Raw genomic sequence first — 12784 nt, forward strand, 5'->3', positions numbered from 1 at the left:
AGGGAGACGTTTGGGAGACATGTTTTCTTGTAGCCCCGCATGCAAGAACAAATGTCTCCCTTCTTTCTTGCATGAACTTATAACTCAAGATCATACAAGAGAAAAGGAAAGCACTTGTTTTTGCATGCAGGGCTCCAAAAGCAGGAACAAACATTTTGCAGAGCATGAAATTAAATGCTTCAAGAAGAGATGAAGAGCAGAGCGTTTGTGTAGTCCTTATTTTCAACAGTTCAGCCTCAGCATTGTAACATTACAAGAGTTTAGCTGATGGTGAACACACAGTGAGAGAACCCTACTGTGTGTTTAAGGTTGGTTGGTACTGTGAACCAAACAATTGAGAAATTAGTAAAAGTAGAAGGTAAACCCCCTTTTCTGTACTCGCACATACAAAGCACACACAAAAGCGCTTTTTTAAACAATCACAGAGCAGTTGTCGCACAACAGACGAGACAAAATTTAGTCCAAGATATGACAAGAACAAGCTGCAAAATTGCAAGTTTGAGGCTGAGAGACATTTTTCTCTCTGCCTCAAACTTGTGTGTGGGACAAATGTCCCATAATGAACTGAACTTGAGAACCTCAGTTTCTGCTTCTTTGTGGAACACAGACTCCAAACAGGCGTGTATTTGTTGTACCCAACAAGACAAAATTCTGCCTCTTATCTGTTTCCATGACTACCAGAAGTCTGTCCAATTAAATGGTTTAAAAAGAGAAATACTTCAAACACGCATGTAGACGTTTCCATTCAGACCATGACTACCTTTTTGGGCTTTAAGTCTTTACTTAATTTTAAGCTTAAAGTCTCAGTGACATGAACCCGTACAGGGATTTGACCTGTACCTCCACTGCCAGTTCTAGGGTCGACCGGGCCTGTGGAGGCTCGTCACACCGGGCATGTGACGCACATTCAAGAACACGAGTTTTTGTATGTGCTTGTAGCAGAAAGTGTTCACATTGAACTGTCACTACCTAATACTAGCGCATTTACCTATAGTTGGAAGAGGCTTGGTGGGAAATGTTGAAGTGGTGCAAAACTTCCTCCAGGATTTTTCTTTTACAGCTCTGTTCCGATATATGAAAGACTTGGTGTTGTACAATTCCATCTGAGCACAAACGTAAATGATTATTTCTCTTTCCTTTTCAACTGGCTGGCACTTCCATGAATTAAAATAGACGCCATCCATACGCTGCTACCAAATCTGAGTCTCTGACTGGTCAAAGCGGGACCTGGTCACGTTTGCAACACGTGTTCAATGGATGCAGGTTTTGTGTGTAGAGGCCGAAAACGATCTTAAAAATGCGTGTAGCTGGACGCAAACGTGTGTTTCAGAGGGCGGTGTGAACGTAGCATTAGTCTTAGATGTGACCCCAGCATGCTCATAGTATTCTTTATACGGACTCATGGAATGGTCTACAATCTTAAAACTTCATGTGGGCCTCCTGCGTGCCCGGTACAGGTTTGCAGACAGTCGGCAGGAGAGAGAGAGTTGCAACTAAGGCTTAAACACACAACAGCGTCTGAATCTTTCATGCAGGTTTCTGTCCCTGACTGCATTTGCGGGCTCATGTGAACACGCCACACGTGTCACTGCACACAACAAACGACATCAAGGTTGTTGTTTGTTTGACATTTGATCATAACCTTCACATTCTGCCTTTTTTATTTGGTAAACATTAATTTAGAAAATATAAAAAAGTAAGTTCATCTTCAAATGCTTTTATTTGAAATGAATTTTTTGTATTTTTATTTGCAGAACTAAAAATACGTTTATTGGCTGAGTGACAGTTCCTTTACAGAGATCCACTTTTATTGAACAAACATGGAAAGATTTTACCTAAGACAAAAATAATTCAAGAGTCTTTTGAATAAGTTAAGCAAAAACAATAAAAGTTTGTGTTAAATGTCTTTTTATTCTCTATAACTATTTCTGTTAACATGTTTAAACCCAGTTAGAGTGGATCAGTGTAGAAAGACTTATCAATTAATCATGGGAGCAGCTTGAGGTTTGTGACATTTAACTGGGATTTGTGTAAAGGGTAACTATGATGGGCTGCATACAAGAACCTGCTGCATACAGTCATATTTCCTGACAAATGTTTGTTTGTGTCCATGATTGAACAAACATTTATTATCATTTGGGTCAAATGTCTTTTTTTTTCTGAAAAGCCTCAAGAGAGGTAACTGTCCTTTTGGAAAATGAACTTAAGTTTCAAACCTTTATTTCAGATTTTCAGTGCTGTGATTGTTGATATACCAGTGCTGAAAATGAAAGACACCTGTGTCTGTGCCATATAGCTGCATGGACACATCTTCAAAGTCGTGGCTGCCGCATCAGAGTCAGTTTGGGTTGGTTGGTCAGGCGGAGGCTTGCTGTGGTGGATCTGGAGTTTTAACCCCAAGTGAGTCAGTTTAGCTGAAAAACCAGACTACGTTTGTCTTTGTTTCTGTCGGCTCTGCGCCGTTTTCTCAGCCTCATCTACAGTCTGTCGTGGTCCAGTCAGGTTTTTTTCTCTGTTATACATGTTATATGTGCTTTGCGCTGCTGTTGTCTCTGCTTTCGGTAACCAGTGAATGGTTTAACCATTTGTTGTTGTTTTTTTTAAATTTATTCAAGTTGTGAATCTTTGAGGCCACTCTTTTGTCCAGCGGAGCATCCCTCGCCCTGATCCATGATCCATGCTCCGTCACTGCCAGTTTTATTTTGACATCTCCTAGACCCGATGGTGTCATTTTCTTTGATGCACTTCAAAGCGTCCTCATCTACTTTAATAAAAGTTCCATTCACTGTTGAAGCAAATTTATACTTTTTGTCCAGCTTATATGTGCTGCTTTTGCTGGGAGGGAAAGTAATCTGGCCACTTTGTTAGGCACACCTTTCCAACTGCTTGTTCATTTCTAATAAACCAGTCATGTGACTGGCAGCAACTCGATGCATTTAGACATGTTGACGATTCAAATCAAGCGTCAGAATAGGGAAGAAAGGGGATTGAAGGGACTTTAAACATGACATGGTTGTTGGTACCAGATGGGCTGGTCTAAGGATTTCAGAAACTGCTGATCCACTGGGATTTCCCCCCAAGACCATCTCTAGGGTTTACAGAGAATGGCCTGAAAAAAAGAAAATATCCATTGAGCGGCAGTTCTGTGAATATAAATGTCTTGTTGATGTCAGAGGTCAGAGGAGAATGGACAGACTGGTTCCAGCTGATAGAATACAAAAGAAACTCAAAGAACAATTGGTTGGTAAATGGTGTATACTTACATAGCACTTTTCTACCTAAAAAGCCCAAAGCGCTTTACAGTCACAGACCCATTCACACACTGGTGGCGGCTCCAACCAAAGTCTGCAGAAGAGCATCTCTGAACGCACAACACGTCCACCCTTGATGCAGATGGACTACAGCAGCAGAAAACCACATCGGGTGCTGATCCTGTCAGATAAGAACAGGAAACTGAGGCTACAATTCACACAGTCTCACCAAAACTGAACAATAGAAGATTGGAAAAACGTTGTCTGGTCTGATGGGTCTCCATTTCTGCTGCTACATTCTGAAGGCAGGGTCAGAATTTGGTATCAACAACATGAAAGCATGGATCCATCCTGCCTTGTATCAGTGGTTCAGGATGGTGGTGGTGGTGTCATGCTGTGGGGGACATTTTACTGGCACACTTTGGGCCCCTTAGTACCAATATAGCATGGTTACAGTGCCACAGCCTACCTGAGTGTTGTTGCTGACCATGTCCATCCCTTTCTGGCCACAGTGATTCCATCAATCTGGACTGGTTTCTTGAACACTACAACCCAAAGAGGACCTTATAACCCAATAGTCATAGACAAATCTGCAGTAACTGTGTGTTGCTGTCGTGTCAATGTAGAGCAAACTCTCTGAGGAATGTGTCCAGTACCTTGTTGAATTTATGCCACCAAGGATTAAGGCAGTTCTGAAGGCAAAAGGAGGTCCAACCCGGTGCCAGCGAGGTGTTCCTAATGAAGTGGTCTAGTCTAGAGCTTTATGCTTTAGGGTGGTTTCAAAGAGAAATTCACCTTATTGTGATGCATTTTAGTAGATAGCAGGAGCTTCAGTTTGCTTCTTTGGTTCCAGAATTTCAGTAGCACAGTTTTAACATTTACAAGCAGCATTAAAACAAAACAGAAAAAGCTTATATATCCATGGAAATGAAGGTAGTTAGATGGAGAGCAGTGCACAAGCTGTGAGTGTGTTCCTATGGTAACTAGGCCACTCTCCTCTTGGCCAGTTCTCACACATAAGCGCTGGAGAAAGACAGGAAAGCTGAAAGACACACGTGATGGATAGAAACTTCTGGTAGCTGCCCTGAAGTCTTTTCCACTCGGAGGGCATTTTCCTTTTAAAAATGATTCGTTTCAGTGCAGAACGCCAGAAGCCACTGCATTATTTTGTGAACATATCCTTCAGGTTCGTGGCTGATCGCTGGTTTTTTTCCTGTGGCTCCTTGGCGCCCACATTGCCCCCTCTCACTCAACCCCTCCACCCACCCCTCCTTTCAACTCCGTCAGCTTTGCCTTCCCGGTGCGTTTGAGATTTTCCTCATTAAAAGGTTTGTTTCTAAATATAGCATCAATGTGTCTCTAAATATAAAACCTCTTTTTTGTTGTTGTTGTTTTTGCAAACCGTGCATATTTTTCGTTCCGGCTATTACAGCGTTATTAACATATTAGTGCAATTTTCTGTCCTTTCAGTTTTTTTTTAAACTTTATTAAAGATAATTTTGAAAAGCAAGAGACACTGACAAAAAGTGGGAGATTTTTCTTTGAGTCTCTCTAAATGAAAGTGTTTTTCTGCACAATTGGCATCTCAGATGTCATTTTTTTTTTCATAAATCACAGCTCAGAATAAGACGGTGCCAAACCCCCCCTGAGGTGATGCTGCCGGCCTGTCAAAGAGCCACGGAGTTGAAGCGGGGAGATTTGGCTCCTGTCAGTCATGCTGCTTGTTTGGACAGTTTTCTTACTAATTAAGTAAACTTTTATTTTCCTGAGCTGATGTGGGATTTTAGCTTTTGTGAATTTGGCTGTTATGGAGTGGGAGAGACCTTTAACATTGAAGTACTCTGCTGCTTTTTAGCTTTTAGCTACAAACTGTGGGGTTAATTAATTTCACTCCCACCTGATTTTTTGGTAACATCCGTGGTTTTATTGAGCCAATTTGTCTTACGACTTTCTCCAAAGCTTTTTTTTTTTTCCTTAAAGTCCCATGCAGATAATCTTCTGATCTATTTTCAGGTAACTCCTGCTGGTCTTTTAGTCATCGTTTTGTCATTTTTAGTCAAAGCAAAAAAAAAAAAAAAAAAAAAGACAGAGAGCAGCTGAAGCTCATTAGAAATTGACCTCTGATGTGAAAAACCCCCGTCCCCCCTTCCCGTCGGCCACAACTGAGCTTTCTGTTTACATGCTTTCCCACTAGCTTGCAGCCCCTCACACCTCCAGTCTAACATCACCGGGGGAATATTGTTCAGGAATGCAATTTTAATCGTATCTTTTCTTTATGTGTCTTCCATCATCAGAAAAATGTCACACGAACATGTAAAAAAAAACAATTTTTCATCAGAGTGGGTCTGTAAGTAACTTCATTTTTGGTGGACTCATTCTTCAGGTTTACATGTGCAGCAGGTTTCCACACCTCCACTGTCAGGGGACGTCCATTCCTTTCATTATATGATGCAGAGGTCTTCCTACAGATATCTGATTTAGCTTTACAGAAGCTGACTTCAGGAATCCAGTACTTCTACTTTTGCAGTTTATGTTACACCGAAGAAACCAGGTTTAGTTAGCTGTTTGGGAGTCACTGTTGTGCTGTCAGATGTTTCCTATAAGGCATTAAAAAAAACTATATGGTTAACATATTTGTAAAACTGATATTTAAAATCTGATCTACTTAAAAACAAATGTCATCAATGCTTGCAACAATCTCACCATAAGACTTAAATAAATGGCCTATAATTGAACAGAAGAATGCATGTACGAAAACTTTGCATCAATTTGTTTTACAGTTAAACAGGAAACCTAGACATGAATCAAGTTTAAATTAGAAAAGTTTACAAAGTAAACACTTTGCATTCTCGTATTCTTCCTGACAGGTCAGAAATGCTGTCGATCTCTTGAAAAAAAATTAATAACAGATAAAGTTAGATTAATAATCAGTTTGCAGTTAATAAAAAAAAATACTGTGCGGGTCTGTCGACTTTCTTGATAGTCAAGATGCAGCCTAGAACGAGTTCCTCTCTGACCTGCAACACTTTATTTTAAACAGAAAGGTAAGGCAGTCAGCGTTCCTGTCTGCAACCCTAAAAACAACATTTCATTTTATTTGTCCTCTATATTATATTCAATTAGTAGTTTAACACGCAGAAATACAGATTTTCTAGTCAACTTTTACTCCTAATAATTTACAGACGATATGATGTCATTCAAACCTGACTGACTCAATAATATAATTTTTATCATGTAAAAAACTTTTTGAGTTTCCCAGCATACTAACTTGTGCTCACAAAACACTGATTTGTGAAAACAAAATGATCATTTATCATTTATTAATGATCATTTCTTCATTTAGTTTTTCAGTGTCATGTCCAGGGTTCGTTTTGTCTCAATAATAATTTTTAAACCAAAAAATTGAGCAGTTACTTTCTTAATTTCCTAATTGATTTCTTCATTGATATATACTTTTCTTTTCACTCTATTAGTTCAGATGCGTTTTTATCATTACATTTTTTGACCTTCCCCTCTTTGCAAGAGAAGAAGTACAGCTCTGGATTGAATCTAAAAAAATTCAAGATTGATTTTGTTCTTTTCTTACACCGGGTTTGGCAGAAATGTTCCAAAGAAGATTAAGAACTCAATGGATTTAGTGATTTAAAGTGATATAAAGAGTTGAGTTGACTTGTTAGCTTGTTCTTTATGCTATCTGAATAATTGCTCATGTGTTGCACTAATAGACTAGATTCCTCATGTTTCATGAAGCTACATAAGCATCATTGTGTTACCGTAGTGAAGCGTGCAGATATTTATATTGTTGTTATGCTATTATTTCAATATAAAATATCCGTTCTGGTTCCAGTTTTTAGTTCAATAAATTTCTCCCAAAAGCGTGACTCATCTATGATTTTCTTCTTTATTATGCATTTTTTGGGTGCTGCAACTCAGAGATTTAACCTTAAGATTGAGAATGCTTCTTGTTCTAAGAAACTCCCATGATATTGAAAGCCCTCCTGCGTGGCTGTTGGTTTTGTCCAGAGGAGACTTGGTTTGCTTCAGACCATCACCTCTGACGTATGTTGTAACGCATTTGATTCACCAATCATTTGGATTGTAGCTTTGGTCACAATGGTATGTAAATATTTGAAGACACTCTCTAAATTCCTTGCTTTTGGCTTTAAAGTAGACTGAGAAGACCAACAGATTTTGAAATGTGTATCTATTGAAAAAGTTTCTCTGTATGTATAAATAGATATGAGAGGGGTTGAGTATGTTTCTGCAACACCCACTCACAATCTTCCTCTTTCTGTCTTCCTCTCTCTGTGCCTCGGTGAGCTAGAGGCTGTTGCCGCCCACACGCTCAGTCCTGACAGCAATTTACATTCAGAGTGGCCCAACAGAACGCATCCATGTCTTTGAAAACATCACACTTTTCCACATCAGCTCATATGACAAGTGACTGTTTTATGAGACAGGTATGTGAAAAAATTGATCGTTCATAATTCAAAAAAAAGAAAAATGAAATGGAAAGATTTTGTGTTGGTTCAAAGATCCGATCTCTTCATGTCTTAAAGCAAAGACACAACATTTGCTGTGTGGCTTAGTGTTCTTTTTGAGTCCGTGTGCTGTCGTTCGCCATCATCTTCCAAGATTCAAGTTAAAATCGAAGCCCTTGGAGTTGTTTCCATAGAAACCAAACAATTAGCTGTGATTCAGAATAGAACCTGGAGAGTAGCCTACTTACAGGCTTTAGGAGCAAAGAAATCACAGGATGACAGTGTCTTGATTCTCTGTTTCAAAAGGAAAAAACAGCTCAAAGCAAAGGATAATTAAAAAAAAAACAAAAAAAAAAACGCCACGGCTCTTTATCCACAGAAACAAAAGGGACTGGAGAGTGAAACCAACATTTAGTACATTTTTAGCTTAAATTTGGGCCTTTCCGTTCATAAATCTGGTGTATCGTGCTGCATGTTTAGAGTCGTCACATATTGACGTCACATCTGTGAAAGATGGTGCCCTTCTGATGGTTCAAAAAAAAACCAAAGTGATGTGGCTGGAAGAAGAAAAAAAAATGTTTTTGCCACACAATTCCTTCCTCTTTGTCAACTTTACTAACTTGGAAAAATAAGAAAATCTGTACTGGTGCAGAGTTTAAGCTCCAAGTTTCTCCGTGTGCAATGACCACCTCCTCTGTGGTCAAACAGAAAAAAGTATCTCTAAAGATAGTTGCTCATCCTTTCATGGATCCATCACTAAGCTGCAGAGTTTGCTCTTGCCTGAAGTGAGACCTGAGCCACGAGTTCCCAGATGACTCACTGGATTGTCTGTTTCCCTTCCAATATAGCTCTCACATGAAGTTTTGTGCACCACTTTTTGCTGACCTTGGAACACAGCCGTTGATGACGGCGGCTGCTGGTTAGAAACGTCTGCTCGCGCAGTCACATTTTTATGTTTTTAGGTGTGTGTTGTCGATGTATTTCCTCTGCTTCTGCTGTTATGTGGTGGAATCGTATGTATATGTCTTTGCATTATGCTGAATTCCTTTTGTAGAGACAGGAATGTCAAGGTAATATTCTATACCTTCTATACCCGCACAAGATACTCTCACCAGCTTTTATTTTGAAAATATTGTTTCTTTTGATAAAAGGTGCAGTTTTGTTTAAGTAAAAATGTCTTCAAAAAAGTTAGATAAAATATAAAAATAGTCAGAAATTTTGATAATAATTTATTTCCTGACTCCTTACTTTGCCTTTTTATTTTTTTTACAGACCAATCTCGCAGGGCAAGTTTTGCCTCTGTAAGACAGTCAAGCATGGAAACCCCTCCCAATACGACCCCACAGCCCTTCAGGCAGCCTGTGAGTACAACATCCCGCCCCCCACCAAAAAAGAAAAAAAGAACCAGAGCAGAACTTTTCTATGAGCTCTTTAAAATACCCTTGATGAGCTGTCAAAAATGCTCTGCTGGAGGACAGGGTCGCAGCTAGAGGGCTGGGGGGAGCTGCCCCCAAGCACAGAAGCTTTGCCCCCCCCCCCAACTTTTTGAGTCAATGTTAGCATAATTGTTGACAAAGATTAAGAAATCATCAATACAAACTTCTCTAAGCATAGTAAAAGCACCTCAGGTAAAAGAAGTGTTTTAATATTAATAATAATAAAACTAAACATTTTCTTTATCCTTTCATTTGTAAAGGTCTTTCACTCTATTGCCACCCTTCCAAAGTCTTCTGCTCCCCCTCCAGTATAAAGTGTTCTTTCTCTGCCACTGCTGGAAGACAAAGTCTAGGTGATGCTTTTGGAAGTGTGTTGCCATTAAAAGCCACCTGTCTTTGTTTTTTTGTTTTTTTGTCTGGGGTTTGCAGAGTTTTCTCAATCGAAAACTGAAGGGATCCATCAAGAGGGCAAAAAGTCAACCCAAGTTGGACCGGACCAGCAGTTTCAGGCAGATGATTTTACCTCGATTTCGTAGTGCTGACCAGGAGAGGTAAGGGACTTCTGCCAACCTCATACCGCGGGACAAACAACTACTTGTCAGCCTGTAGGTTGTCCCACTTAAAAAAAGAAAAACGAGAAGTTTTTAGTGTCAATCAAAGGTAAACAAACAGTGAGAGACAAAATGTTAAAAAAAGGATGAAATTGTATGATTTTTGAAGAATTTATTTGCATGATGGTGCAGAAAATAATAATCTCTCTCCTACAAATGAGCAAGAATTCAGTCCTTCACTTGTTACCTGGCTCCTGTTTGAACTCACTATCTGTATAAAAGTCACCTTTCCATTACCTCAAGCAGTCAGACTGCTACCTTTCCACCACGACAAAGAGCTGTCGAAGGACAACCGGGAGATGATTGTTCACCTGAATAAGATTTGATTTAATTTTTTTCTTTTGAAATGGTTTATTTCAAGCAATCAAATAAGAATAAATCACAAAAACGATACAATCATCAGTTATACATTCATACAATGACAAATCAAACTTAGGATAATTAGACATATTAATAAATATTGCTTGAAAGGAAGTGGAAGGAAGCGAACGTATAAAATCCCCCCCCTGCTGAAATGATCCTATCAACTTAGTGATACAAGATCAGCTGTTGAAACAACTTGAGAAAATGGAGTAAACACAAGATTAATAGGAGGAATGAAAAATCAGAATCAGAAATACTTTATTGATACTACACGTGGGAAATTTGTTCGTTACCATATCAACTGACAGGGGAAAAAAAGACTAAGAATAATATAAATACAAATAAAAAACAAGAACAAGTAAAATGTGGTATAATTTAAAAAGCTATTTACAAAACAGTGCAGGTAAAGAGATGTGCAAAAGAAATGTGCAAAATAGAGAAGAAGAAGAAAAAAAATGTGCAAAGGTTATCTGTTGCATTGTGAGTTGTTGTACAGGGTTATTGTATTGAAGCCCATGGATGTGGAAACATTTTTGTATGGGGTCGCTTTTATGCAAAGTGCTGATCCATATGAAGGGACAGATGGTTGTGGTATCTGAAAAACTTCCTTCCATCAGTGAGAGCATCGAGAATGAAACTTGGCTGGATCCCCCGGCATGACGATGATCCCAAACACGCCATCCAGGTGAGGAGCAAGTGGCTACAAAAGAAGGTTTTCCAGGTTCTGCAGTGGCGTCAGCAGCAGCGGGACCTCAATCCAATAGAAAATACATGAAGTGCATTGAAATTGTGTGTCGCCCCAAAACCTCACATCTCTTGAGAAGATCCGCATGGAAGAATGGACCAAAATGGCAGCTACAGTGTAAGAAGACCTACAGGAAACATCTGACCTCTGTTTGTGAAGATCAGCATTACAGTCCAAAGTACTGAGCTAAACTTCTGTTGATTATTTTTTTCTGCACCATTATACTAATGAACTATTTCAAAAACAAACAAGGTGATTTCTTGGATTGTATTTTTACATTCTGTCTCTCACTGCTGAGGTGCATCTATGATGAACATTATAGATCTCTCATTTTCTTAAGAGGGATTCCTTGCAGAATCAGGTGACCGTCGAAAACAATTTTTTGCAACACTTTATGTCATTCAAAACACAACAAATGTTGGTAAAAATGAAGCAGCACATCAAAGATCAGCAGCCATTGTAACCAGCAAATGCCAACAGAATTGGAATTGTTTTACTTTTCAACAAAATAAAAGTCATCAGAATCAGTGTTCACCATACACAGATGAGGAAAGACTTTTATTCCTCTATTTCATTTTAAAATCCACATACAACAGATTTATCTGTCAGGAAAATAATGTAGTAATCTTCTGTACTTCATTAAAATTCTATTTACAGATTTATGACAATTTAAACAATAAAAACATTTATCTTCACATTTATGTGTGTATGATAAGAATATAAATGTTAGTTTGCACAAACAAATTAAACGAATTCTTCCATAACGTTTGGGATCTGAATGAGTCAGTTGATGACATTGATTCAAGGAATCTTGTCTTCAAGAAATTGAAACCATTAGAATGGATAAAAAATGAACAAATGAATGTGTCAAATCTGATGTAATGTAATCTAATTTAATCTAATCTAATGTAATCAGATCTAATGTAATGTAATCAAATTATTTAAATTAAATTATGTCAATTAAATCAAATCAATTCACATCAAACTTTATTTATAAAAAGTTTTTTACTATAGCAAAAAGTGCTTTTCAGACTACAATTAGAAATAAAAAATATATAAATCCTCCCAACGCCATGGACCCAATGAAATGAAACAAAAGCAGGGATGGATTGGTCCCTTTGTGGAGGATCCTCCTGAAGTCAGGAAACTGGATTAAAACAAAGATTTGAAGAGTAAAAATAACAAAAGTAAATGTAGAGACTAACGAATAAATAAATAAATAAACTCTAATGGACAGGTAAAAATCACAAAAGTAGACATAAACGGTCACAAAAAACAATTGACCATAAATACAACGTAAAAAAAAGTTTCAATAGATACAATTATAACAAAGTATTATATAATAAACAAATATATTTCAGCTAAAAGGGTAGGTTTTGAGTCCTCATTCAAAACAGTCTCTGTCATTTCAAAAATGAGCAATTGGTCAAGTCAACGGATAATAAAGGTTCTGTCAGGTCCTCCCACTTTTCATTAAAAAAACATATTAAAAACATACCTAATTATGCACAAATTTGAGCTAAAAAAAACTTTAAACGGTTGAGTAATTGGGTATAATGAGACTTCACGTCTTGGTCACTTGCTCTCTTCTGAAGGATGCCTCCAGTGGCCATTTAAGGAACTGCAATAATTCTCATCTTCGGACTGGTCATAATTATAACAGAAATTAACTGATCTGAGTACTTTCTTCAGGGTTGCAGCAGCATCCTGGTCCTCTGTCTTCTTGAGTCTGTCTATTCTACTTGAATCGTTGGCATTAACGTCCACAAACATGCAGGTCTGTGCCTGGATGGTGCCAGAACATTAAACACACAATGCTTGACGTTTAAGGTTTCATTGGATATTAGGGAAGAAGGGAGGTAGGGACCAAGGTTGGGTACACTCAAAAGCCTTCACT

The 12784-nt window shown here is 38.3% G+C and overlaps 1 protein-coding gene across 4 annotated transcripts in view; it reads left to right on the forward strand.

Annotated features, from left to right (window-relative positions):
- Positions 1–12784, forward strand: part of LOC101160492 (ras/Rap GTPase-activating protein SynGAP) — a 59839-nt gene that overhangs the window by 5614 nt on the left and 41441 nt on the right. For 3 of the 4 annotated variants that reach the window (XM_020706992.2, XM_020706991.2, XM_011480774.3), the window contains 3 exons: positions 2297–2400; positions 9005–9093; positions 9598–9719. In XM_020706992.2, the coding sequence (XP_020562651.1) occupies positions 2301–2400; positions 9005–9093; positions 9598–9719 (311 nt within the window). In that variant the 5' untranslated portion in view covers positions 2297–2300. The remainder of the gene's footprint in view (positions 1–2296; positions 2401–9004; positions 9094–9597; positions 9720–12784) is intronic. The other variant, XM_020706993.2, reaches the window with a different exon arrangement.

Source organism: Oryzias latipes, chromosome 11 (assembly GCF_002234675.1).
Source record: "Oryzias latipes chromosome 11, ASM223467v1".
Classification (NCBI taxonomy): domain Eukaryota; kingdom Metazoa; phylum Chordata; class Actinopteri; order Beloniformes; family Adrianichthyidae; genus Oryzias; species Oryzias latipes.